This window comes from Microcaecilia unicolor, chromosome 2 (genome assembly GCF_901765095.1).
Source record: "Microcaecilia unicolor chromosome 2, aMicUni1.1, whole genome shotgun sequence".
Taxonomy (NCBI): domain Eukaryota; kingdom Metazoa; phylum Chordata; class Amphibia; order Gymnophiona; family Siphonopidae; genus Microcaecilia; species Microcaecilia unicolor.
The window spans coordinates 209205475-209232917 of NC_044032.1; the positions used below are offsets into that span (position 1 = coordinate 209205475).

The following is a 27443-nucleotide window of genomic DNA, read 5'->3' on the forward strand; positions in this document are numbered from 1 at the left end:
ACTTTCAGTACTGTGTACTGCCCTTTGGTCTTGCGTCTGGGAGTGCATGTCTTCCCTTATCTCGACGATTGGCTGGTAAAGAGCACCTCGGAAGCAGGTGCTCTGCAGTCCATGCGAATGACTATTCAAGTGCTAGAACTATTGGGGTTTGTGATAGATTATTCCAAGTCCCATCTCACCCCAGTTCAAAAAATTGGAATTCATTGGAGCTTTGTTGAACACAAAGACAGCTCGTGCTTATCTTTCCGAGACAAGGGCAGACAACCTCCTGTCCCTAGTGTCCATAGTGTGAACGTCTCAACAGATCACGGCTCGGCAGATGTTGAGACTCCTGGGGCACATGGCCTCCACAGTTCATGTAACTCCCATGGCACATCTACACACGAGACCAGCTCAATGGACCCTAGCTTCCCAGTGGTGTCAAGCTGCAGGGGATCTAGAGGATGTGATCCAACTGTCCACCAACTTTCATGTTTCCCTTCAGTGGTGGATGATTCGATCCAATTTGACCTTGGGACGTCCATTCCAAATTCTTCAGCCACAAAAAGTGCTGATGACGGATGCATCCCTCCTGGGGTGGGGTGCTCATGTAAATGGGCTTCACACTCAAGGAGCTTGGTTCTTTCAGGAAAAAAGTCTTCAGATCAACCTCCTGGAATTGCGAGCGATCTGGAACGCTCTAAAGGCTTTCAGAGATTGGCTGTCCAACCAAATCATTTTGATTCAGACAGACAATCAGGTTGCCATGTATTACACCAACAAGCAGGGGGGCACCGGATCTCGCCCTCTGTGTCAGGAAGCCATCCAGATGTGGCTTTGGGCATGCCGTCACGGCATGTTTCTCCGAGCCACTTATCTGGCAGGCGTAAACAGCAGTCTGGCTGACAGATTGAGCAGGATAATGCAACCTCACGAGTGGTCAATGAACATGGGCGTAGTCCGCAAGATCTTCCGAGCGTGGGGCATCCCCTCGGTGGATCTTTTTGCCACTCAGATCAATCACAAGGTCCCTCAGTTCTGTTCCAGGGTTCAGGCCCACGACAGACTAGCGTCAGATGCCTTTCTCCTGCATTGGGGGACAGGCCTTCTGTATGCGTATTCTCCCATACCTCTAGTAGGGAAGACTTTGCTGAAACTCAAGCAAGACTGTGGAACCATGATCCTGATTGCACCCTTCTGGCCGCGTCAGATTTGGATCCCTCTTCTTCTTTAGTTGTCCTCCGAGGAATCGTGAAGATTGTAATGTTTTCCAACCCTCATCACCCAGAACGAGGGGTCGCTTCTACATCCCAACCTCCAGTCTCTGGCTCTCACGGCCTGGATATTGAGAGCTTAGAATTTGCCTCCTTGGGTGTTTCAGAGGGTGTCTCCCGAGTCTTGCTTCCAGAAAAGACTCCACGAAGAGATGTTACTCTTTTTCAAATGGAGGAGGTTTGCCGTCTGGTGTGACAGCAAGGCCCTAGATCCTCTTTCTTGTCCTACACAGACCCTGCTTGAATACCTTCTACACTTATCAGAGTCTGGCCTCAAAACCAACTCAGTAAGGGTTCATCTTAGTGCGATTAGTGCCTATATCGCCGTATAGAGGGTAAGCCTATCTCTGGACAGCCTTTAGTTGTTCGCTTCATGAGAGGTTTGCTTTTGTCAAAGCCCCCTGTCCAACCTCCACCAGTGTCATGGGATCTCAACGTCGTTCTCACCCAGCTGATGAAGCCTCCTTTTGAGCCACTGAATTCCTGCTGTTACTTCAGCTCGTAGGGTCAGTGAGCTTCAGGCCTTGGTAGTGCATGCACCTTATATCAAGTTTCATCACAACAGAGTAGTCCTCCGCATGCACCCTAAGTTCCTGCCGAAGGTGGTGTTGGAGTTCCATCTGAACCAGTCAATTGTCTTGCCAGCATTCTTTCCCCGTCCTCATACCCGCCCTGGCGAAAGCAGTTTGCATACCTTGGACTGCAAGAGAGTATTAGCCTTCTATGTGGAGTGGACAAAGCCCTTCAGACAGTCCGCCCAGTTGTTTGTTTCTTTTGATCCCAACAGGAGGGGAGTCACCATCGGGAAAACGCACAATCTCCAGTTGGCTAGCAGATTGCATTTCCTTCGCTTATGCCCAAGCCATGTCACGGCTCATAATGTTAGAGCCATGGCTGCGTCAGTGGCCCACTTAAAGTCAGCCTCTATTGAAGAGATTTGCAAGGCTGCAACGTGGTCAGCAGTCCACACATTCACATCTCACTACTGCCTTCAGCAGGATACCCAACGCGACAGTCGGTTTGGGCAGTCAGTCCTGCAGAATCTGTTTGGGGTTTAGAATCCAACTCCACCCCCCTAGACCCATTTTTGTTCTGTTCCAGGCTGCACTCTGTTAGTTGTTTATGGTTTCAGGTTAATCTATGTTATGTCCTCGCTGTTGCGAGTCCCAATTGACCAATGTTCATTGTTTTGAGTGAGCCTGGTTGCTAGGGATACCCTACATGTGAGAACAAGCAGCCTGCTTGTCCTCGGAGAAAGCTAAGATACTTACCTGTAGCAGGTCTTCTCCGAGGACAGCAGGCTGATTGTTCTCACAAACCCGCCCACCTCCCCTTTGGAGTTATTTATTTCTTTATATGCTTTTTGATTTAACCGATGAGACGTATCAGTCTGCGCATGCGCGGTGCACGCTACCCGCACGCCAGAAGACTCTGGCAAAACTTTGTTTATATTTTGCTTGCAAAATGCCGATTCCTGGGCCGACGCGGACGTCGACCCCACATGTTAGAACAATCAGCCTTCTGTTCTCAGAGAATACCTGCTACAGGTAAGTATTTTTGCTTTTTTGTAGGTAGTACACCTGGTCTTTCAAGAGTTGGCATGCACGCCTTTATTCTCTTTATAAAGTGTCTGCATCAAATAAAAATGTACAGTTAAGCAATTTCCAGAAGCCATGTACCAGTACATGGATAAATGCTTGTTTATCTGGATGTATTGGTTGTCTGAAAACTGTCCTCACTTTTCCCAGATAAAAGTATGCCCAGGGATCAATACATGTACTGTTTCTTGGTTAAGGAGTAGATACTCCAAGGGACAGAGAAATGGAATAGAGCAATGGTATCCTATCCCATCATTTTTGAAAGCATCTGAGGTTCCATATAGTAAATGATGACAGAAAAATGTCAGATTGGTTCAGTTGTAATTTTTCCATGTGGGTTACATGATCACACTCTGTCCAGTGCATTTACCTGTTCCTTTTCACAGATGTTAAATTTATTTTATTTTAGATCATCCTATTATGATGGGGTTTGAACCTCTAGTTAATCAGAGGTTGCTTCCTCCAACCTTTCCACGATATGCAAAAATAATTAAGAAAGAAGAAATGGTCAACTACTTTGCAAAACTTATAGATAGAATAAAAAATGTGTGTGAAGTCGTCAATTCAACCAATTTGCACAGTATATTGGTAAGTATGAAAGCCAGTGTTTGGATATAACAAATAACATATGAAGGTTCATTCAGCAATTACAATTTTTACTTCCACACAAGTGATAGTATACATTTTCTACATGAGTACAAAGAAGAAAGTGAAATTATTCTACAGGTTCATCATTTGGGTAGGTATCTAGAACATTAGTCCTATTGTTTGCTTAATATCAAGAACTGATGTCATCAATTTGGAGACATCAATCATATACCTGAAATGTATAGATAGTGTCTAAATTTAGGGAGAGGGAATATTCTTCATAGACAAGCAGGGTAAATGCAGGCACACTTTATGGTGATGTCCTCTGATACTGCTAGGTGCTGGGACCCCTCCTCCAACTGATAGGTGTCTTTTTGCTAGTTCAGCTACATGGAATTCCCGCATTGGGCGAGACTGCCATAAGCATTCAGTATACTTTTGCTGACATGGACAATTGCGGCCCTCTCTTCAAATCACTACCATGGTCCTTATTGTAGACTGTTTCATTTTCGGTTTCACTTAAGCAATTTTATTTTACGGCCACGGCTCCAAAGCAAAAGCCAACTTTTTCAGCATCAACCCCCTCTGGGCCCCGTTCTGGAGTTTCACGAGGTGGCACAAACTTTTTCCACTTTCTCTCATGGGGCAAGCAGTGCATGTCATGTTCCCTGCTCAACAGGACTGCGGCTCTGTTCTACCTCCTCCTTCCTTACCGGCTACTAGTTCGTGCTTACAAGGGGTCAATGAAAAGTAGGTTCTTAAGAAGAAAAACAAAAAGCAGAAGCATATATTTCACAGTAACTTGACTCCTTCAGTAGTTTCTGAGGAAAGGTTTGCTTCCAGCAAAAGGCATGACAAGAAAAAGTCTGGGACGGGTGGAGTTATCCCGATGGAAGTGGGTTGTGGCTTTCCTGGTGGGGGTGCATGGCGGTTGTGAAGACGAATGTGCTGCCTAGATTGTTATTTCTGTTTGTTACTGCCAGTGGCGGTTCCGAGGCGGACACTTAAACAACTGCAGGGTTTTCTGTCACAGTTTATTTGGGAGAGCAGACATCCCCGTTTGGCAGGACGTATATTGTTGGGGGCTCCTGAGAGGGGGGGGCAGAGCGGTGCCCAATATATTTTTTTTCACTTTAAAATAATTTGTTTTTATTTTGCATAACTCCGTAACAAGAGCACATCTCGCTCACATTTACCCTCGCAGGGGCCCATATGCACTAAACTAGTACATTATTATTTCTGAAACCAACTCCCTCTTGTACCCACTGCAACAAAGAACAACAAAATCATAACTGTAACACCACCCAGCTCAACTTTATGCCCCTAAATACATTATCCCCCCACCCATTCATTCTAACCCACCCTCACCTCTACCCAACATGAAGTCACCCCATGATTCTTTGATACACTCTCTCCCCCCCTCAACCACCCCCCTTATATAACTTCATTAACTTAAATACTTGTCTGTAGCTGTTGTAAGCGGGCCCATCTTCCATCATGCCTCCTTGCCCCTCCCTACGGCAGGCCGTTAATCTCTCCATTTGCATTAACTGACCCAATTTACATTTCCAATCACTCAATGTCGGGGGATCCACCCTCTTCCAATACTGTGCTATGAGGCACTTAGCTGCCGCCAGCCCCCAGCACAGCCATTTCCGCTCCTTCCAAGTTTCCCTCTCATTGTGTAAGCCCAAAAGGCACACCACAGGGCTGCACACCAATGATGATCCAATTAACTTTACTAAGGCCTTCATAACCCCTTGCCAAAAAGGTGCCACCCCGGGGCATGTCCACTAAATATGCAAAAAGGAACCCCTTTGTAGACCACACCTCCAACACAGATCCGACACGTTAGGGTACATCCTCCTCAACCTCTCCAGAGTATAATACCAACGAAATAAAACGTTATATGCATTTTCCTACACCAAAACACATACTGAGGCTTTCCGCACCTCCCCACAAATAACTTACCACTTTTGATCCGAAAAGCGGTAACCTAAATCCTACTCCCAAGCCCCCTGAAAACCAAATGGCTTAGGGTCATATCCCCTCAAGAATTTATATATCACTGATATTGGCCTGGGAACCTTCTTCAACAAAAGCCACAGATTTTCCAAACTCTCCTTCTCCTGTGGGTTCCCCCCCTTCCAACCCAGTGCCCCCACAAAATGTTGAATCTGTATGTAAGAAAACATGTCACCTCCTGATAAACCAAACATAGAACACAACATATCGAAACTCTTCACCCTCCCCTCCTGTAATACTGCTCGGAAATTCACAATGCCCGCTTGCTCCCACCTCACAAACCTAGCATTTGCTCTCCCTGCCCCAAATCTTGGTTCCCACCGCAAAGACGCCAGTGTTGACACCCCTTCCAACTGCCCCCATTTCCTCCTCACTCCTCCCCACACTTCAAGCAGATGCCTCACATATGGGTTCTGTATCCCTGCCAATATCCCCCCCCCCCCCCCATTACTTCAGAAGTCCACAAATAAGAGCTCAGTGGCCTTTGCGGGCTACATGATTGCTCCAAGGGCTACATGATTGCTCCAACTGACTGGCCAGCTTAGTTATTCCCCTCTCCCAATCTACAATCATCCTCAATTGAGCAGCAATGTAATTCCATTCAAAATTAGGTACCCCTCTACCCCCCCTCTCAGGATCTCCCCATAACACTCGCCTCGCCAAACAGGGATACATACCCCCCCCCCCATATAAACTGTCCCACCAGACCCTGCAATTGCTTCAATATCCGTTTCAGAACCTCTACTGGTAACACCTGAAACAAAACTTGCAATCTAGGCAACACATTTATTTTTCACCACAGCCATACGCCCCCACCACGATAGCCACAATCCCTTCCATTGAGACAACTCTCCCCGAATTTGATCTATTATCTTCCCATAATTGAGACTATACACCCTACCCAATTCCCTAGGAATTTGAATCCCTAGGTATCGAATATGGTGCTTGGTCCACCGAAACTCGAACAGTGCTCTCAATCTACTTTTTTCCCTATGTTGCAAAGATATCCCCATAAGTTCACGCTTATCCATATTAACTCTTAGGCCAGCATATCGTTCAAAGTCCTCAAAAATCCCCCAAACCACCGGAAGTGACCTCTCCAGATCTACCACATAAAGCAGCACATCATCTGCAAATAACGCAATTCGATGTTCCATCCCCCCAACCTTAATATCCTTAAATTCTGGGTGTTGCCTTATCAATACAGCCAACAGTTCCATGTACATAGCAAAAAGGAGTGGAGACCAGGGACAACCCTGCCTGGTCCCCCTACCTATTGGGAAGAAGGCAGTATAGCCCCCATTAATGTTAAGGCGTGCCTTCGGTGCTGTGTACAACGCTGACAACCAAGCCCCAAAATTATCTCCCAAGCCCATTCTATTAATCACTGCACGCAAAACCCCCCAGCTTACCTGGTCAAAAGCCTTTTCAGCATCTATGGCCAACAAAACTGTACTATCCCCAGATCTTTGTGCCTCCCAGATCAAATGAAGAGTACGCCTGATATTATCCCCTACCTGTCTCTTCGGTGTAAATCCCGATTGGTCAATATGGACCAACTTCGGAAGCACTCTAGCCAGCCTATTAGCCAGTACCTTAGCCACAATCTTTGCATCCACATTTAGAAGGGATATGGGTCTATAGGCACTGCATTCTACTGGATCTTTCCCAGGCTTTGGCAAAACAATTATCCTAGCCTCAGACATGGATTCCAGAAGCCCATTACCCTCCAAAGCACCATTCCCCACTCGCACCAAAAGGTCCCCCACCTCCCCTACGAAACATTTATAGAACCTTGCCGAATATTCATCTAAGCCTGGCGCTTTTCCATTAGAGAGTCTTTTTATCACCCCTTGAACTTCCCCTAATCTAATGGGTTCCCCAAACTGAGCTCTTTCAGATTCATCCAAACATGGCAAAGGAATCTGATCCAAGAACCGATCCATATCTACCATCTGTGGTTCTCCAGACGCACTATAACGTTTTTGGTACTATTCCACAAAACATTTCCCTATAATTCAGTATAGTGCCATCCTCCACTCTCATCCCTCAACTTCTGAATAAGGGAACGCCGTCTTCTCGCCCGCAGATAGCGGGCCAACATTGCACTAGATTTATTAGCAAATTCAAAATATTGTTGCTTAAGCTTAGTTCTCATAAAATCTTCCTCTGCTGTCTGTAATTGTGCTAGTTCCTCTCACACTTGTTTTAATTCTGCCCATATCTGCGTTGTAGGGTTCCTTTTATGCATCTGCTCTAAATAAAATATCCTCTTTTGTAAGGACAACACCAGTTGTCCTTTTTCTCTTTTCTTACGTGCCCTCCACTTAATCAAAACACCCCTCACCACAACTTTCAGCGCATCCCATAACACCCCATCTTTTACTTCCCCATTATCATTGAAACGTCAATACTCCCAGATAGTACGTTGAATATCTTCCCTCACTTCCTCATCCCCAAGTAACGATTCATTCATTTTCCAGACTACTTGTTCCCTACTCTGACCCAACCCATGTAATTTAATCCACATTGGTGCATGATCAGAAACACAAATGGTCTCTATCTCAGCAGCTTTCACCATAAGCCATCCGTTTTGATGAACCCATAATCCATCTATCCGGGAATACGTCTGAGCTACATTTGAGTAAAAGGTGTAATTCCGCTGCATCCCATGTAACAACCTCCAACAATCCACCACCTCCAACTCCTTCAAACATTGCAACAATGCCTTCCTCCCAAGACCGCTCTGCTGCCCTCCTCCTGTCGACTGATCTAGTCTTGCATCTGGGGCAATATTGAAATCCCCTCCTACTACAACTTGCCCTCTCACAAATCCCAAGATTTCTTCTTTTAGTGTTTGACAAAATTCCCTCTGCCCTACATTCGGAGCATAAATGTTAATCAATGTCAGCTCTTTCCCCTGTAAGCCTCTTAGACCCACACACCGCCCACTAGTGTCTCGAAACATCTCTTTAATCACAAATCCACAAGTTTGTCGGATCAGTATAGCCACACCCCCCATCTTTTTTGGTCCTATTCCCTGATGCACCACCACCTCCAAAAAAGGCCTATGATTCAGCAAATGCGTATCCCTTGATCTTAAATGTGTTTCTTGCAAAAACGTAACATCCCACTTCAGTCTACCCAACTCCTTAAATACTCTGCTGCATTTTCCCTGATTATTTAACCCATTCACGTTCCAGGTACCCACCAACAACGTATCACCTTTCTCACCTCCCCCACAAGCATTCTCTGCCTTCCCCCCTGCCCCAATCCCACATTCCTGTGCTCTAAAAATATGGAACACTTCACGAATTAGCGTGTCATCCTTGCGCAGGGGCCATGCTAATCTTCTCTGTATCGTTCCAATTTTATGTGCTTCCGAAGCGAGCACAGTTTTGGCAATCTTAAATTCTGTATTCCACAATTATATTCAGAATAGCCATTCTAGAAGTTTGTCATTTTTAGTTAATTTTTTACATATCACAGAACGTCTATACAGCTCTGCATTTCCGTTTCCATATTACTTAATGTTGCAGCTCTCTAGGTATAGTACTGACATTCAGGTGGCCCTCTTTGTATAAAGATTGTCCACCCCTGTGGTAGACTGTTGGAAATCGGATATTAAAGTGAGTTTTTGATTTAAAAAAATCTTTTATATATTGGGAGAGATGTTTTTCTAGAATTCTGATGAATGTTCTCTTTCTGTATTACCACAACATAATATATTCCTGTACTTTTTGCTCCTATGTATTGTAAACATACATTGGATGATTATTTAAATGATATACCTTTAAAATAATCATATTCTCTGTGGACAGTTAGGGGAGATATATCCCTACTGAGGGTGATGTTATTCTTGCTGGTTTCTGAACTTGTGAGCAGCTTCCAAGGATGATATCCTCCTTCATGTTGGTCACATTCCCCTGCTGTCTTCACAGGTGAGCTCCCATTACAGTTTAGCAAGTTTACTCTGCCCACTGCAACAGGAATCTCCTTTATAGTAACAGTTAAAATATGTTTAAAGAAAAACGAGTTTCAAAATTGTTAAATTAGGAAGTGTTTCACAAGTCTATAACTCTTTTTGCTGTGAAAGTCATAAACTGAGATAGCATGTTTTAGTGGAACAATGTTTACTAACAGTGCTTCTCTATTCTTTTAAATTACTATTTAGGATTTTTTCTGTGAATTTAGTGAACAATCACCTTGTGTTCTTTCAAGATCTTTGTTGCAGGTAAGTCAAATCTTTTTGGGTATTATTCAATAATCATTTTTCAGTAGATATCCTGTGACTCTATTCTTGCTCCTACCAGTTGAATTTTTGTGAAGAACTCAAGTTCCATATTTGTGCTGCAAGTACTGCCTTAAAATAAGGCTAACGTCTCTGCTCAAGCCAGGATTGTGATCCAAAGAGGGGAAGACTTTTTTTCCCCCCCATATAGTGATATTTTTCACAAAAAATTTCATGTGTTAGAAGCTAAGTTCCCATTCTCACAGTACAATATAAGAAGCTCCACATTTGAAAATAAATGTGGTTTCTAAAATCAGAGCCTTCTGTAGTAAGTGACAACTGTGTTGTTCATTTACATGAATAATTTTAGAATAAAGGTCAAACAAGTTGATGGCAGTAACTTTCCACTGGAAAAAAACAGTTGTAATTTAGTTTTCAATAAAATGGTATTGCCTGCAACTGTTGACTTACTATTTCTGTATATCTGTGGGGATTGACATGGCAAACACAGTACTTTATTCAGTCTGAAAAAGAAAATTTGTGAAAGGGGTAACTTCAAGTGACCTGCATTGTTAACTATTGGAAATAGGATGCTGGTCTTAAGAACATAAAATGCGCCATATGAGGTCAGATCAGAGGTCTATCAAACCTAGCTGTTATCGGGGCCAGTAGTTGGTCCAGTCCACAAATACCAAACCACATCCTAAAAAATAGATCCATTCCTATTCGCTCATACCCAGAGTTAAGCAGGGGCTTTCCAAAGCCTACATGGCTAAAAATGGTTTGCGAGCTTTTCCCCAAACAAGGGCTCACTTGTTTAAAGTTCCTTTGGTCTTAAAATAGCCAAAATCGTGATGTCCAGGGAGGCAGAGGAAAACTGTTAGAAGCTTATTTGTTTATTTACAAACACTTGATGTACCGCTAAGCGGTTTACAATCAAAAACAAAGCAAAATAACCCACAGGAGATAGATGAGCTGAATAATATATATGCCAAAGGCTTGTCTAAATAGCCAGGTTTTGATCAATGCTTTAAAAATGGAGAAGTACTACTTATTTCAAAATGAAGGTAGAGAGTTTCAAAGCTTTGGGCCAATGTAAGCAAAAGCTGAGGAGCAAATAACATCAAGTCTTGCACAGAAAGGAGGTGGAAGGGGATGAAAGGGTCTGTTAGGAAGAGCAAAGTTGGTAAGGAACCAAGAGTTGATGTAAATAATTGGGTGCTAATTCCAAAGAGCCTGTAAAGACTAGGGCAGCATTTTTTAACTGGTGTGCTGTGTGGCACATTGATGTGCTGTAGAGTCTGCGGGGATCTCCTCCAGGTCATAGGCGTTGCTATGGGGTGGCACAGGGTGGCAAGTGCCAGCCCAAATAATAGCTTTACCACTCCCCAAAAAAATCGGCACACTTCCCCTTCAGGTCTGGGTTTGCTTCACTATCTTCCTTCTCCCACCCTTCGGGTCTCTCTCCTCTCTGCTGCAATTCTACAAACTTTGTGGTTGCCGGCATCTATTAGAATGGGCCTTCCTCTGGCCAGCCCCAGGGTCCTTCCTTCTGACACAACTTCATTTTTGCCACTAGGGAGGGACGTGGCAGAGGGAAAGCCTGTGGATGGCCAGAGGAAGACCTGTTCTAATAGCTGCCAGTAACCACAAAGTTTGTAGCGTTACGGCAGTCAGGAGAGAGAGGCCTGAATGGTAGGAAGAGGAAGGTAGGAAAAGATATTGGACCCGCAGGAGGCAATGAGGATGGGGAGGAAGAGAGACAATAGCACAGAGGAAAATGAGTGAAATGTTGCACATGAAGGGAAGAGGGGAGACAGGCTGCACATGGAAGGGAAGGGGGGAGAGGGGAAGATTTGAGAAGGAGGCAGAGAAATTGAAGAAAGCTGAATGTGGAAGAGTGCCAGGGCAAGAGGTGAGAAAAAGAAATAGCAAATGGAAAGGAGTCCCTGGAAACAGAGAAGAAGAAAGCAAAAAGATTGAGAACAAGATGATTGGAATAATAAAATCACCAGACTACAAAGGTAGGAAAAATTATTTTATCTTTGGTTTAGTGATTCAATTGGTGGTGAGAATTTACATCTGTCAACTTTATTTTGCTCTGTACGGGAGGACGTGCATTTCTTTCTGTTTCTGTGGTGTTGCATGACATGCAGAGTCCGGTATCTCTGTTTTCAGTTTGTCTGCGTGTTTTCTGCGGTTGCCTATTTTGTATCAGGTGAGATGTCCTGCATCTGCAACTGAGGTGAAGGATTCTGCTGACATGTGTCTGTGTAGGAATCTGTAACAGTCCGTCTTGTTCCAGTTTTTGATCATAGTGATGGCATTGTGTAAGAGCTCAACTGCTGTAGATTAGATGAGATTAAGCCTCTGCAGATGAGGCCTTGGACAGGTATAATTTTGTGTGATAGTATTCAGGGAGGTTGTTTTATATAAAGACACATAGGTACATATGTTTATTTTATAAATAAGCACAATATATATACCTCTTCTTCCTTGGTGCCCTGTTTATAAAGTTACCGTATTTTTCGGACTATAAGACGCACCGGACCATAAGACGCACCTAGGTTTTAGAGGAGGGAAATAGGAAAAATTTTTTTTTCCTTTTTCCCTCCTCTAAAACCTAGGTGCTCCGGTGCGTCTTGTCCGATTCCCTCCCTCCGAGTTTGGGATCGCCCTCCCCCCGGCCCTGTCACCACTTCTCCCTACTCACGCGATCTTCCCTGGTGGTCTAGTGACGTTGGGGCAGGAAAGAGTCCTGCATACAGGAAGATGGAGAGCAGCGCGCTGGGCAGGAAAGAGGGGGCTCTTTCCTGCCCCGACGTCACTAGACCACCAGGGAAGATCACGTGAGTAGGGAGAAGTGGTGACAGGGCCAGGGGGGGAGGAGGTAACCCTGACAGCGATCCGGAACTCGGAGGGTGGGCGGCCGGCCAGCCAGCCAACCAAATCTACCTTCGGACTATAAGACGAACCCCCCCATTTTCCTCCCAAATTTGGGGGGGAAAAAGTGCGTCTTATAGTCCGAAAAATACGGTAACCCCACAGAATAATTTTTCCCTATATGCATTACTTTGCATTTGTGCTCATTTAATTTCATCAGCTGTTTAAATGCTCAATCCCCCAATCTTGCAATTCCTCAGTCTTCTCGTGATTTAACAACTATGAATAATTTTTCATTATTTATATATGTATTTACCTTACCCATGCTCCCTTTTCTGAATCATTTATAAATATATTAAAAACAAAATAAAACATTGACCCCAGTAGAGATCCATTGGGCATTGACCCCAGTAGAGATCCATTGGGCACTAAACTTCCTTTGTTTATTTAGACTCGAATCGCTTTTTTTTAACAAATAAATCAAAGCTGTGTAAAATAGATAAAATCAAAGAAAAAGAAATGGAACGCCAAAAATAAACAGGAAATAAATCAATCATACAAGAATACAAATAAAATATAGCTGTACAACTACTGCATGCTCTTCAAGCTCTATTGTTCTACAAATCACAAAACTCACGAGTTTTGAAAAAAAATTAAGAGCTACTTTAAAATTCTTTAAAAAGGGGGGTCACGTGATGTCATGTCTGGGAGAAGCCGCTGGTGAGAGGTTCTCCGGCCCTGAAGTGTGTCCCCCCCCCCCCCCCCCCCCGAGTTTTATATCTGCATGGATCCATCAGTGAAGGTGTAAAAGGTCTAATAAGGTTGTGGAACATCGGCGCGTTTGGTTTGGTACCTCTGATTTGACAAGATGGCGACGAAATCCTCTTCTAAAGAGAAGAGCAGAGGGAGACGTGGAGGATAAAATGGCGGCCCCTTCGAGCCCAGCAGGCCCCTCTGTATCATCGACCTGGATAGCGGAGATAACATCAGAAATGTCTATGATATTAGAAAATTTGTTGGAGAGACAATTGACTCCTATTGATACAAAATAAGAGCGGATGCAATCGCAGCTGGAGGATTTGGCCTGGGAGTGCGTGGCTTTTCAGTAACGGACGAGCGAGATGGAGGATAGAGTCTCAACTGTGGAAGGCACCCATGAGCGGCTAAAATCTCAAGTGGAGGTCCTGGAAGCAAAAGTGGACGAGCTGGAAAATTGATCGCGGAGGAATAACCTTCGCCTGGTGGGGCTGCCTGAAGCGATTAATGATAGAGAGATAAGAGTTTTTTTGGAACAGTGGCTCCCAAAAGAACTACAACTGCCAGAGAGCTTGGGCCCGGTGCGATTGGAGCTGGCACATAGAGTGGGGGTTCAGTGCCCTAATGCATCCAGACCGCTTGTTGTCATACTGCGGGTGTTAAATTTTGCCCACAAGCAGGCTGTATTGCAAAGCATCCGCTCGGGAAAGGTACTAACTTATGAGAATCAGAAGATCCTTTGTGTCCAAGATTACTCTGCTATGGTGGCGGCGAAACGCAAAGCTTTTGTACCAATTTGTTCCAAACTTTTTTCTATGAAAGTCAGGTTCACCTTGCAATACCTAGCCACATTAAAAATTACATATCAAGGATCCACGAAGACTTATGACTTGGTGGAAGCAGCGAGGAAATTTATGGCACAGTTGGAAAATGGGAGTGCAAGGACAGAGCCATCTATAGAAGGTTCACAGTGACTGCTCACTGGCGCCGAGGCCTATTGGATTACAATTGAGGTCTAACACATTGGAATTTAGAGATAGAGCAAGGATGGTGAAGCTATGAGACCTCTAATTTGGAGAGCGTGCAGACCTAATGCTTTGGCAAGGACATAAGTTGTACACTTTTTTTTTTTTTTTTTTTTATTGACAGCTGGTGTGGTGTCTTGTTGATCTATATTTAGTGACTAAAGGAATGGTTCCCAGGTAGAACAAGGTTGGCGAGGATGTGGAAACCCAACTGGTACAGTGGACGGTGTTGTGTTTTGGTAAGCACAGCATTTGAACAGCTGCTAAAGAGAACTTAGTTATATAGGGTCCTCATATATTTGTTGACTACAAGAAGGGTGATTTAATGGACCACAGACAGTGCCAGATCGGAGAGGAAGCAAGCTCTTAATCAATACAACAGACTGCTTTGGGTGTGGGAGAGTCTGAATTGAAAGTTTTGAGAAAGAGATTGACTATACAGTGTTCTAACATGGATGTGTATGTATGGGTATGTGGATGTCGGAGGGCGTTTGAGAATACAAGTGCATATATAGAGAGAGAGTTTTGTTTTGATTTTTTATATATATATATATACGCATCTCTTGCTGGTATCCTTAGATTGTTCTTGTTAGGGATCTGAGGGTTTATTTGACTGTGTATGTCGGGAGGGAGCACAGGGAGGTGTTAGACGTGATGGTTCCCATACGAGGAACAAGGTCTGGAAAGGGGTGGCACAGGGGGGGAGGAGAGGGAGGGGTTCGAAGGATGGGAGAGGGGAGGTCAAACTGGGGTCTACAGAGGTATGTTGGGGTGGGTTGGGAAGTGGTGAGGGGAGAAGAAGCTTATGTGTGGAAGAAGATGCTATTGATGTCTGTTAACCTTTATGACTGTTGACCCCTTCTAGGCATTTTGTACAATTTAATGTACTTATTGTCTCTTTATTGGATTGTTTGACATGGTAAAAATTGTAACATGGAATGTGGGAGGTCACCTATTAAAAGATCAAAAATTTTACAACAGTTAAACAGACATAGAGTAGATATTGCCTTGTTACAGGAGACACACCTTAATCATTTAGAACATGCTAAGTTAAAACCTGGTGGGTGGGAGAGTGTGTAGCATTTTATCAAGAGATGATTCAGGTCTTATTACGTTATCAGAATAGAGATTTGATGATAGGCGGGGATTTTAATGCTGCGTGGGATCCTTTGATGGATAGATCTGGGAAAGAGCAGGCTGGGCATTATTACTCCAACAGGGGGTTGCTCTGGGTAGGTCAACTGCTTGATTTAGTAGATGTCTGGAGAGTGCTCCACCAATGGATAGAGATTATGCACACCTTTCGAGGGCTCACTCCACTCAGGCACGGATAGATTATTAATATCGAGTCGTTTGTTTAGTTCAGTGTCAAGGGCGAAGATAGGGCCTTATGCCATTTCCAATCACGTGTGGGTTTGCATGGAGTAGGAGGTGGGCATAGGGGCCAAAGAAAGAATTCATTGGAGATTCCCATTGGATTTACAAAACAACTCGAAGTTTCAAGGAAAGCTTATGAAGTGTTGGGAAATATTTGAGTGCTGTAATGTAGGACATGTGGACAAAGGGGAGCCGGTGGATATTGTATATCTAGATTTTCAGAAGGCGTTTGACAAAGTGCCTCATGAAAGACTCCAAAGGAAACTGGAGAGTCATTGGATCGGAGGCAGTGTATTATTATGGATTAAGAGCTGGTTAAAAGATAGGAAGCAGAGAGTAGGGTTGAATGGTCAGTATTCTCGATGGAGAAGGGTAGTTAGTGGGGTCCCGCAGGGGTCTGTGCTGGGTCCGTTGCTTTTTAATGTATTTATAAATGACCTAGAGATGGGAATAACTAGTGAGGTAATTAAATTCGCCGATGACACAAAATTATTCAGGGTCGTCAAGTCGCAGGAGGAATGTGAACGATTACAGGAGGACCTTGCGAGACTGGGAGAATGGGCGTGCAAGTGGCAGATGAAGTTCAATGTTGACAAGTGCAAAGTGATGCATGTGGGTAAGAGGAACCCGAATTATAGCTACGTCTTGCAAGGTTCCGCGTTAGGAGTTACGGATCAAGAAAGGGATCTGGGTGTCGTCGTCGATGATACGCTGAAACCTTCTGCTCAGTGTGCTGCTGCGGCTAGGAAAGCAAATAGAATGTTGGGTGTTATTAGGAAGGGTATGGAGTCCAGGTGTGCGGATGTTATAATGCCGTTGTATCGCTCCATGGTGCGACCGCACCTGGAGTATTGTGTTCAGTACTGGTCTCCGTATCTCAAAAAAGATATAGTAGAATTGGAAAAGGTACAGCGAAGGGCGACGAAAATGATAATGGGGATGGGACGACTTTCCTATGAAGAGAGGCTGAGAAGGCTAGGGCTTTTCAGCTTGGAGAAGAGACGGCTGAGGGGAGATATGATAGAAGTGTATAAAATAATGAGTGGAATGGATCGGGTGGATGTGAAGCGACTGTTCACGCTATCCAAAAATAATAGGACTAGAGGGCATGAGTTGAAGCTACAGTGTGGTAAATTTAAAACGAATCGGAGAAAATTTTTCTTCACCCAACGTGTAATTAGACTCTGGAATTCGTTGCCGGAGAACGTGGTACGGGCGGTTAGCTTGACGGAGTTTAAAAAGGGGTTAGATAGATTCCTAAAGGACAAGTCCATAGACCGCTATTAAATGGACTTGGAAAAATTCCGCATTTTTAGGTATAACTTGTCTGGAATGTTTTTACGTTTGGGGAGCGTGCCAGGTGCCCTTGACCTGGATTGGCCACTGTCGGTGACAGGATGCTGGGCTAGATGGACCTTTGGTCTTTCCCAGTATGGCACTACTTATGTACTTATGTACTTATGACTGGGGGATTGGGCATCCAAATGGCAGATGAAGTTCAACATTGACAAGTGCAAAGTGATGCACGTGGGAAGGAGGAACCCAAATTACAGCTATGTCATGCAAGGTTTTGCTTTAGGAGTTACAGACCAAGAAAGGGATCTGGGAGTCATCGTGGATAGGACGTTGAAATCTTCTGCTCAGTGCGCTGCGGCGGCCAAGAAGGCGAACAGAATGTTGAGTATTATTAGAAAAGGGATGGAAAACAAGCATGAGGATGTTATAATGCCGTTATATCGCTCCATGGTGCGACCGCACCTGGAGTATTGTGTTCAGTTATGGTCGCCTTATCTCAAAAAAGATATAAAGGAATTGGAGAAGGTGCAGAGAAGGGTGACGAAAATGATAAAAGGGATGGGACGCCTACCTTATAAGGAGAGGTTAAGAAGGCTAGGACTCTTTAGCGGCTGAGGGGTGATATGATAGAGGTCTACAAAATTTTGAGTGGGGTAGAGTGGACAGATGTGAAGCGTTTGTTTAAGCTTTCTAACAATAATAGAACTAGGGGACACAAGATGAAATTAGAATGTGGTAGGTTTAAAACAAATTGGAGAAAGTTTTTCTTTACTCAGCGCGTGGTTAGACTCTGGAACTCATTGCCGGAGAAGGTAGTGACAGCAGCTGGCCTTGCTGAGTTTAAAGGGGGTCTGGACAGATTCCTGAAGGAAAAGTCCATTGATCGTTATTAAATTTTGGGATTTTGCCAGGTTCTTGGGGCCTGGATTGGCCGCTGTTGGAGACGGAGTGCTGGGATTGATGTACCTTTGGTCTTTTCCCAGCGTGGCAGTGCTTATGTACTAACCTCTTTTTTTATATTGGGAAACGGTGAAAGCGGTTTTGAGAGGTGAAATCATAAGCTATTCTCATTTTGTGAAGCAGTCTAGGGACAGAGAGATACTGCGGCTGAGCTCACAATTGGATAAGGCCAGGAGACAGTATGGGTTGACTCATAAGGAGGAACATAAACAACATCTACTGAGTTTGCAGATGGCTCTCAACGAATGTTTACATAGTCGGGCCCTTAACTCTCAAACATATTTTAGATACAGGTTGTATAAGTATGGGAATAAAGCGGGTAGTTTGCTGGCCAGATTGATTTGTCCTCAAGGTGGGGTTAAGAAAATTATATCACTTAAAGATGACAGCAGGAGATTCGTTCATTCGGATGAAGAAATATGTAAAAGTTTTTTGAGTTTTATAAACAGCTGTATGCCTCACCTGCCAGTCAGGAGCTGCTGGGGCAACTGTATTTAGATAATGCGTCTTTGCCAAGGCTTAAACAGGAGGATGTAGATTTTTTTAAATGCTCCTATTAGAGAGGAAGAAGTGGAATTAGCAATAGCGCGTAGTCCTTTGCACAAGGCCCCAGGACCTGATGGCTTTAGGGCCGAGTTTTATAAGCTCTTGGGTAAGGCAATTCTCCCAGTGCTTACAAATTTCATGAACCATATTGTAGATGTGGAACAACCTCCCTCCAACTTGGCACAGGCACAAATTATTGTGTTACCTAAACCAGGTAAAGATCCCCAGAGACCAGAATCTTACCAGCCTATATCACTTTTGAATTTTGAAACTAAATTGCTGGCGAGGATCTTGGGTACCTGTTTTTTTTTTTTTGCCGGACCTGGTGCATGAGGCTCAGGTGGGGTTTGTGTCAGGTAGGTCGGTGGCTAAGAGTCTTCGGAAGATATTGGCATCTCTGGCTTGCAGGCGCAGAGGTAATATACAGTCAGTGCTCATTAGCTTTGATGCAGAAAAAGCTTTTGACAGGGTCAGACGGGATTTTTTTTGTTTGATACATTGAAGACCTATGGATTTTCAGGACACTTTATTTCAGCTCTATGGGCGTTATATGCAGAGCCAAGTGCACGGGTAGGGGTGAATGGATTGAGCTCCCAGTCCTTTCCTATACTGCGGGGCATGAGACAGGGATGTCCTCTGTCAGCTCTATTGTTTGTGTTGACACTAGACCCTCTGATTCGGGATGTTGTAGCAAATGCTTCAATTTGTGGGGTCCGGATAGGCACACATTGTTTCAAAATTGCAGCTTTTGCAGATGATTTGTTAGTGCATATCACGAACCCGCAGGAGTCTCTGTTAGCTCTACTGAAAACTTGACTGGCTATGTGTGCCTCCACAATAGAGTTGAGAAGCACTGGTTTAGTGGTTTCTCTGAATCCTTTACAGTCTTTTTGCTCTGAGTGTTTCTTGACAAAGGAGTTTTTGCCTCTGTCCCAAGTATTTTCAAATTCCCTTTTAGCTGGTCTTATTAATTGTTTACATCTAACTTTCTAATGGTTATGCTGTTTTCTACTTTCTTCATTTTAGTCTGTTTTCCATTTTTTGAATGGGAAAAGGTGAAATACAAATGTGATAAATAAATATTTAGGCTTTAAAAGGCTTTAATAGCCTCCACACTTTAACCGTGCTGGTCATCTTTCAACTCTTTCTAATACGTGGAATACATTTGGTCTGAGTTTCTGTGTCCATGCTGAGTGTAAACTTTTTTTTTTAACTCTTGCAACTACTCGTTTTAGTATTTTTCTAATGAATGTCCTCATTTTTATATCATAATATCGTCTTTAATGTTAAATGCTGCTTTAGTTTTTCTTAAAGGAGCAAATTAAGGAGCCCTTTTACTAAAGCTTAGAGCACGCTAGAATTATTTAGTGTACTCTAATTCCATTACTGCACACTAAGCTTTAGTAAAAGGACGCCTAAGTGATTACTTCAAATTTGATTGCATTAATTATTACCAAGCAGCCCAACCACCATTACTCCTTGCACTAGGTCTTACATTGCAGTGAGGACTAATTTCCTCCTCTTGTCTGTTCCAAAACCAGCTGCTCCATCAAACAGTCATTTATGGCTGCTAAAAACTTTGTCTCCTTGTGTTCATATTGACTGATCTGGGTGTTAGGAGATAATGAGTTTTTTTTTTTTTTTTTAAAAGACTACTTTTCTGGTGGATAACAAGAAGGTGTTTGGGACACACCTAATGCAGGATATGGTGAAAGACGCATTAAGATCATTTGTTAGTCCTCCAGTTTTATCTCCTAAGTAAGTTTTTCTAAAACTTTTATACAAATAAGAAGTCTGTTGTTTAGAACAGCCAAAACGTCAGCTGTTCTTACTATATATGTTTTCTTACAGATGTTGTCTGTATAATAACCACCAGGCTAAGGACTACATCGATTCCTTTGTTAGCCACTGTGTTCGGGTAAGCAGCTACTCTCCTCAGAACAGTACAGTTTAGAGCCAGTGTTTCTAAATAACATTTGGTCCCCTTACAGTACAAATTTCTGGTTGCATGTATTTTTGTAGCTACAAATGAGGTGATGTCATCTGACAGCAACTGCATGATTATCTCTCTGAGTTCAGAAAAAGCCTGGCTGATTTTCTGAGCATGCCTCTGCAGGCATAGTAGTGTGCTGTTATTTTTTTTTCTTTTGCCATTGAAGATATTTTCTTTTGCTGTTCATCTTTTCCTTTGCAAAATTGAATTTTATCTTGAAAACCAGTTGTATAGGGGGAGGTCTCTGTAGACAGTAAGATAAATCAGACAGAGATGCAGACCCACTTGTCCAGGGAGTTGACACTTAGGCTCTACGTTAGACTGAGGAAACTCTTCAGGTAACATTCGCATGCTCAGAAAAACTCTTGCTGCCATCAGGAAATGTCGCTCCATCTGTGTGTCTGATTTATCCTGCTGTCTATGATGAACCACCATTGAAAGTGATCAATTTTTCTATTTGGCATTAGGAAAAAAATATTATCCACGGGTGAAGTCTTAGTAGGATATAAAATTCAAACATTAATTTCCTTAGTGTCCATACCAAAATAATCCAGAAACAGTGGGTTATGTCTGTTGACCAGTTGGTGGAGCCAGAAAAACAAAGAAATGTGGCACATTTCGTCCTGTAAAAATACTGTGCAGCCTTAGAATGCTCAGTATTTTTCTGTGGTCGCAAAGATACTGTGAAGCTTCTGATCTGTTTGCTGAGACATTTCTGAGGCCAGTTGGTAGCTAGGTTTTGTTTTGCATAGAAGAGGGTAGGTGGAGGTTTTCTTCTATAGAAAATAGGGTTTATAAATGAGATATTTAAGAGAATAGTTGCATTGCACTTTAGCCCTGAAGTCTCAATTCTAATTAGTGAGATAATATCTCCACAATGGCATCCGCTTTATCTCCACTAGATATTGCTTAATTTCAGCCACTAATTGTTTAATATCAGTTCAGACATATTGTACCTCTAATTTCAGCCACTAATTGTTTAATATCAGTTCAGACATATTGTACCTCTGATTTCAGTTTCGTAAGCAGCACTAGTAAATTCCCACTCGCATGGGTAGGAAGTTCCACCCTTGGGCCACCACTAGATCCATCTGTTAGATCTTTTGTAGTAACTGCCTTTCCTGGTGCTGCTATCTTTAACTCCTTGCAGGGACTGAGTGCTTTTTGTGATCCCGAGGTAGATTTGCTGTGCGTGAACTTCTCTAGTTGTCTAACTTTAGTCTTGTGGTCATCACATCTCTAAAAGGGCAATTGGTCACTTTTCAGCTAAGAAGAGTGTCTGTGAAAGATTTTATAGCATATATTTAGTGCTGCATCAACACTTTTTCACTCAAGGGTGACTGTCCACACCGGTGATGTCACTTCCTCCTTCAAGGACGTTTGTATGCTTAATATGTTTAGGGCATATAAACTATGTAGCATAAGTAATACAATGCAATAATCTTAGAATCCATACTTAATAGATAATTGGTCTAGTTACACCCGGGGAATAACATGATTATTTGCATGCATAATTCGTGCAGGTGTGTATAATCTTGTAAGCCCCACATAATTTGCCCTAAACCATCCAGAATGCTCCACAACCTCTCCACCAACCCTGGCTGAATTTCCCAATTTCCCACCCACTTCTAAAGGCAGATGTGATGCCCAGTCACTCCTACCCTCTGGTGCTAACATTTTGAAAGATGGAGGCAGGAGAGGGGGTTCCAAGATGGTGGTGGCATGATCTGATTCTGCAGATTCTTGCCTTTTTTCTCCATTGTTATTGGAGTTACCTTGAAAATTATGGGGAAAAGAGAGGGCGGTCAATGGGCAAGGCTTTCTACAGCCCCAACTATGCTAATATCTGGCCCTATTGATTCTTATGTGGTCCATGAAAGAGAGCATTTTTTGAGTCTGGTGCAGAGCCCAATTGGATCGTATCCGAATGGAGGCAGTTTGAACTGTTTCATTGGGCCAGATGTATCTTTGAGCTCAGACTTAAGGCCTCTGCTCCTGTAGTTTTGCTTGTCCGTATGCTGAAGAAGTGTCAAGCAGCTTGTATCGAAGTGGTCGAGAGGCAGGAGGTGTCGTTCCCCCCCCCCCCGACTACAGACACCCAGGGATATGTAGACAATGCAGGATTTGAGAGTGAATTCACTCTTGAGAATGAAAGTGGAGAGAACTGCCCTGGGAGCCAAAGAGATTAAACAAGTAAAACATAGTGGAGCTGAAATGTGTGTTACAAATTTCTTGGGGATATTTTCTCAGAGACCTGCTAATATCTCTTTGGATACTATTTGGTTAGCAATTGCAGATCTTGCAAAAACGTTGCTACTGATTGTTCAGGACTTGAAACCACAAGTTTAAATGTATAGAAACTAGTTTACAATCTCAGTTGGAGAAAATAGCTGAGTTACAATCTAAGGCTGGAAACTTTCAGAATGTGAAAACAAATGTAATTCAATTGATGACTAGTTCAAGCAGCTTTGGTTGCTGCGATTCATTCAGAAGTGGAAAGCATAGAAAATGTTATAAGGAGTGCAAATCTAAGATTGTTGAGCTTTCCTAAAGAAATTTAGAGTATTACCAAAAGTATTTATTAGAAGTTCTAAATTTGATAGAAGGACCTTTTCCAATAAGTCAAGTATATTATCTGTCTTGGAAAGACACGTGATTCAGCACATTTTGTGGGGGAGATTCTTTGGTTTTATGAAGAGATAGACCTGGAATAAGATCAGTATGCTACTTTGATAGTCATTTTGGGTAATAGTTTTGAAAGGGATCACTTATTGAAACTGTACATCGGGATTAGGAATAAGTTGTTTAAAAGTTCTAAGGTCTTGATTTTCTTGGACATTTCAAATGAAACTTAAAAACAGAGGAAACAATTTTTGCTTCTCCTGGTGCTGTTTAGATGGGAGCCTCTATCTACCTTAAGATCCCTTGTAAATGTATTATAACTTACCATTTAGCAAAGTATATATTTTGGGAACATTCTCATCTGATTTCATTAGTGGCAACTAGAGCTGAAGGACCCCCTCCAGGCGGGAGGGAACCACTTAAAGGGGATGATGCTACTCATAGGATCAAGCTATATCATGCTATTCTAACTTTCCTTTTTATGCAGTGTTTTCTTTACATCAGTTTTCTTTGTTTCCTCTTTGTTTCCTCCTAATCTGTATTGGAATCTTCTATTAGTGGATTCTAGCTATAACAATAATTGGTAGTTTTCTATGCTGCTTTTGATTAAGAGGAGGAAATAATTTCCTCCTCAATGAGGTAATCAATAGAAATAGAATAAAATAAAGCATAGAAAAATAAGATGATACCTTTTTTATTGGACTAACTTAATACATCTTTTGATTAGCTTTCGAAGGTAGCCCTTCTTTGTCAGATCATAAATAATCAAATTTTGATAAGTAACAGCATATATAAGTGAAACATCAAAGTATTTCAGTGACAGTCTGAAAGGATGAGGGAGGGATGAGCTAGGTGAGAAACAGAGAGGGCTGAGAGGATGAGGGACAGGGAGATATGCATGATGATCAGAGGGTGACAAAGCAATGAAATTTCATGTTTTATAATGGACTTGAAATCCTGGGTGTTTGCCCTTGCTGGGTTCTTTCAGGCTTCTTGATAGAAACTTCCTTGAACAACTAGACATCCATAATTTCAGACCCCCTGAGATTTGCATTTTCTCCTCTCTGATTTAGGCCTAGCAGGCCATGGGCTCCATCGTTTTTGCTCTAGGCCTACCTTGATCTGGACAGATTGGAAGCACCTGACTCTCTCTAGGCATCAAAACAGAGATATTAGATAAAACATTTGTGTTTTATTTTTGAAACATTTGACTTAGCAGTAAACTTTATGGCTTCCAGCATATAGGATTTCTTTCTCAACATTGTTTTAGTAATGTGCTGAAACAGCAATACATCTGTATTAACTTTGAGGGCATGCCCAGTGTTTATCCATTGTTAACACAGAGAAAATGTCTTTACTGCACGTTAACTACATGGCAGATAGTATAGTACCGTTCTTGAGGTGGCATTAACAGTTTCACCTTATGTGCCATATTAATTATCTCCGTGTTAATTATAAAGCACAGTCTCAATCCATTCCATGTCTCCTTCCACATTAGCTGTTGAATGCAGGAATTACCACATGTTGACTGGGCACTGTGTTTAGCTGTTAGCATGCAGTAATGCTCTGTTTAAACAGCTGATGCAGCTTAGTAATTCGCCTTAGTGCAGTAAGCCAGCATATTTGATTCTGACTCTCATTACCTTTTTCCTGTCAGCCATTTTGCAGCCTTATTCAGATCCATGGGCACAACCGGGCTCGTCAGAGAGACAAACTTGGTCATATACTTGAAGAATTTGCCACCTTGCAGGATGAGGTAAGAAGAGGGCACCAACTTCATCTTTGACGATGTGCTTTTTTTTTTTAATGTACTGTAAGTTATGAGTCTAACCAAAAAAGGTAGTACATGAAACATTGCAGTACAAATGATGAAAATACAAAAAAGAACTTTTGATAAATGTGCTATTGTTCTATAAGATGTCTTAGACTTTCAAATATTGTAGTTACAAATCTGTAAAATAAATGTGATGTATATATTTGTAAAAATTCTTTGCTAGTTTAGTTACATTATTCTATATCTAAAATTAATTGGTTTTCATTTTGATGCGCATAAATGGCTGAATACAAATGACTTCATGCACACAAATACATTGATGATGAACTTTACTCCCTTGGCAGTATACCTAAAGGCTTAGAGGGCTCCATGGGTCCAATTGTCAAGAAGCCCATGGTTTTTGTGGAGGCTCTAAATGTTTCCGAGAACTGTCCTTTCCCAGGCTCCCCTTTGGGAGAGCTGAGAGCTGGGGGGATAACTAAGTGAGTTGACCTGAGGACTCTGTTCAGAGCAGTGGGGAAAGGCCTTGTCAGTTAAGGGAGAAGAGGACTGTGCAGTCTGTCTGTTTAGAAGGGAAGAACAGGTTACTGAGTCCCCTTGCACATGGTTGAGCTGGCTGTGGAGGAACCCTCAGAAGGGGATTTCCTATTCTTGAAGGAATCTTTTCAGGCTTTATCCTTCCATAAAGCAGTGAGGAAGTTGGTTTCGTCAGAATAGGAGGTTCTGGACTCAGTTCGCAGGGGAATAAATGTGGTGACCAGGATATACCCCCTCCCTACTGAGGACAGGGACAGTCCGATATACCCCCTCCCTAGTGAGGACAGGGACAATCTATTCCATTTTCCTATGATCAGTGTCCTGGTGTCTATCGTTATATGCAAGACTACTGTCCCAGGTGAAGATGGCATTGCCATAAACAAAATTCTCAGGATTATAGGATTGAGGCTTTGTCAGAGCAGGTTTTTTCCTCTTTTGCTGTGGCCTTATAAACTTTGATTTGATTAGTCTGGTTATATGGCATGCAGTCTTCTGTTGTGGCCTCAGTAAATGCCTGAGAGTGCAGAGGCTGTGTAGCTGGAGTTAGGGACAGCCTATTTGTCCAACTTGTTATATGACTTAAGGTTGTCTTCCAGGTCATTAGGTTTTTTTTTTTATTATGCCATGCAAGTTCCAATGGCTACATTCTGCAGTGAGGCTTCCCTTTTGCTGACACCGTTATGGTTTTTTCACCATGTGTTGTGGCTTGTGGCGAGGGAGTCAGTGATAAGGTTTCTTTAGTTTCATACTATTGTGCCTCTTCTAGGTGGTAAGGGGGGTGGGAATGGAGTGAGAAGCAACATGAAAGATGATCTCTGGTTGACATTGAAGTCTGCTGTTGTGTCATTCCAAAAGGGAGAGTTCTTTTTCTCACTGGACCTGTTGAAAGCATATTTCCATATTTCAGTCAGTCAAGATCTGCAAAGCTATCCCCGGTTTGTAGTCGTGGAAGACACTTTTAGTTCTGGGCCCTTCCCTTCTGTTTGGCCACCACCAGAAGGGATTTCCCTAAGTTCATGGTGGTGGTGGCTGCCTTCTTAGAGGGGAGATCATTGTTTTTTGTTTTATTTTGTTTTTTGTGTGTGTGCTTTTTTTCCCCTTTTTCTCACTTTATCTTATCCTTTCTGTCATATTTTTTAGTTCCTTTCTTTTTCCTTTTAGACTGCACACCGCTTTGATTTTCTTTGGAAAAGTGGTTAAGCAAGAAACCAATAAACTAAACTTACCTGGACAGCTAGCTGATACAGACCAAGTTGGCTATGAACAGTTAGACTGCATCCAGCATAGTGATTCATGTACTTGAGGGTTTATGCACTTGAGGGTTTATGCTGGGTTGAATTGTACAAATAGTAGTTTGTCTCCATCTCAGTCTCTGGAGTATCTGGGGGCCCTATTCAACAGCAGGATGATAAGACTTCTCCTGACAAAGGAACATATTACCAAGCTGAGGGCTCAACTTAGGTTGTAGCTGCCTTCCTTTGCTGGCGGAAGCAACATCCTGAATGGTGTTTAGGCCACATACTCAGGTTTGCATGTAGCACAGCCTTGTACGCCTGAGGAGGTCCTCAGGGTGCATTTCGGAGAGTGCTGTTTTCTACTGGAAGCCACTAGGGGCAGGTGCAAGTGAAGTTCGTTCCTGTTCAACCAATCCCACTAGACCACCAGGGAGCTATAGGTAGGCCCTGGGTGGAGACCTACAGGTGAGTTGGGGGGGTAGTTCGCTAGATAGGATTGGACTTGGTAAGAGCGGAAAAGGACTGATCCTCTTATGTTGCTGCCAGTGGAATATTGGCTGGGACCTGGGTAGGTTTTGGCAGTGATCATATGTCAGGTGAGAACCAGATATTCAGTGCTGGTGCTTGGACAATGCCCCGGCATTGAATATCTGGAGCTAATTTAGCTGGCAGCAGTCAGTGTTTAAAAAAAACAAAACAAAACATAGACCGCTGCCAGCTGAATATTTACCGGTGTCTTTCTAG

At 42.9% G+C, this 27443-nt stretch overlaps 1 protein-coding gene and 1 non-coding gene across 4 annotated transcripts in view; one reads left to right on the forward strand and one right to left on the reverse strand.

Moving 5' to 3' along the window:
• The window catches only part of NAA35 (N(alpha)-acetyltransferase 35, NatC auxiliary subunit), a 212113-nt gene that overhangs the window by 110619 nt on the left and 74051 nt on the right, over positions 1-27443 (forward strand). For all 3 annotated transcript variants that reach the window (XM_030193674.1, XM_030193673.1, XM_030193676.1), the window contains 5 exons: positions 3261-3439; positions 9639-9698; positions 20190-20296; positions 20390-20456; positions 24811-24909. In XM_030193674.1, the coding sequence (XP_030049534.1) occupies positions 3261-3439; positions 9639-9698; positions 20190-20296; positions 20390-20456; positions 24811-24909 (512 nt within the window). The remainder of the gene's footprint in view (positions 1-3260; positions 3440-9638; positions 9699-20189; positions 20297-20389; positions 20457-24810; positions 24910-27443) is intronic.
• Positions 8757-8858, reverse strand: LOC115463903. Its single transcript, XR_003941164.1, has one exon. It is a non-coding gene; the product is annotated as a U6 spliceosomal RNA (small nuclear RNA).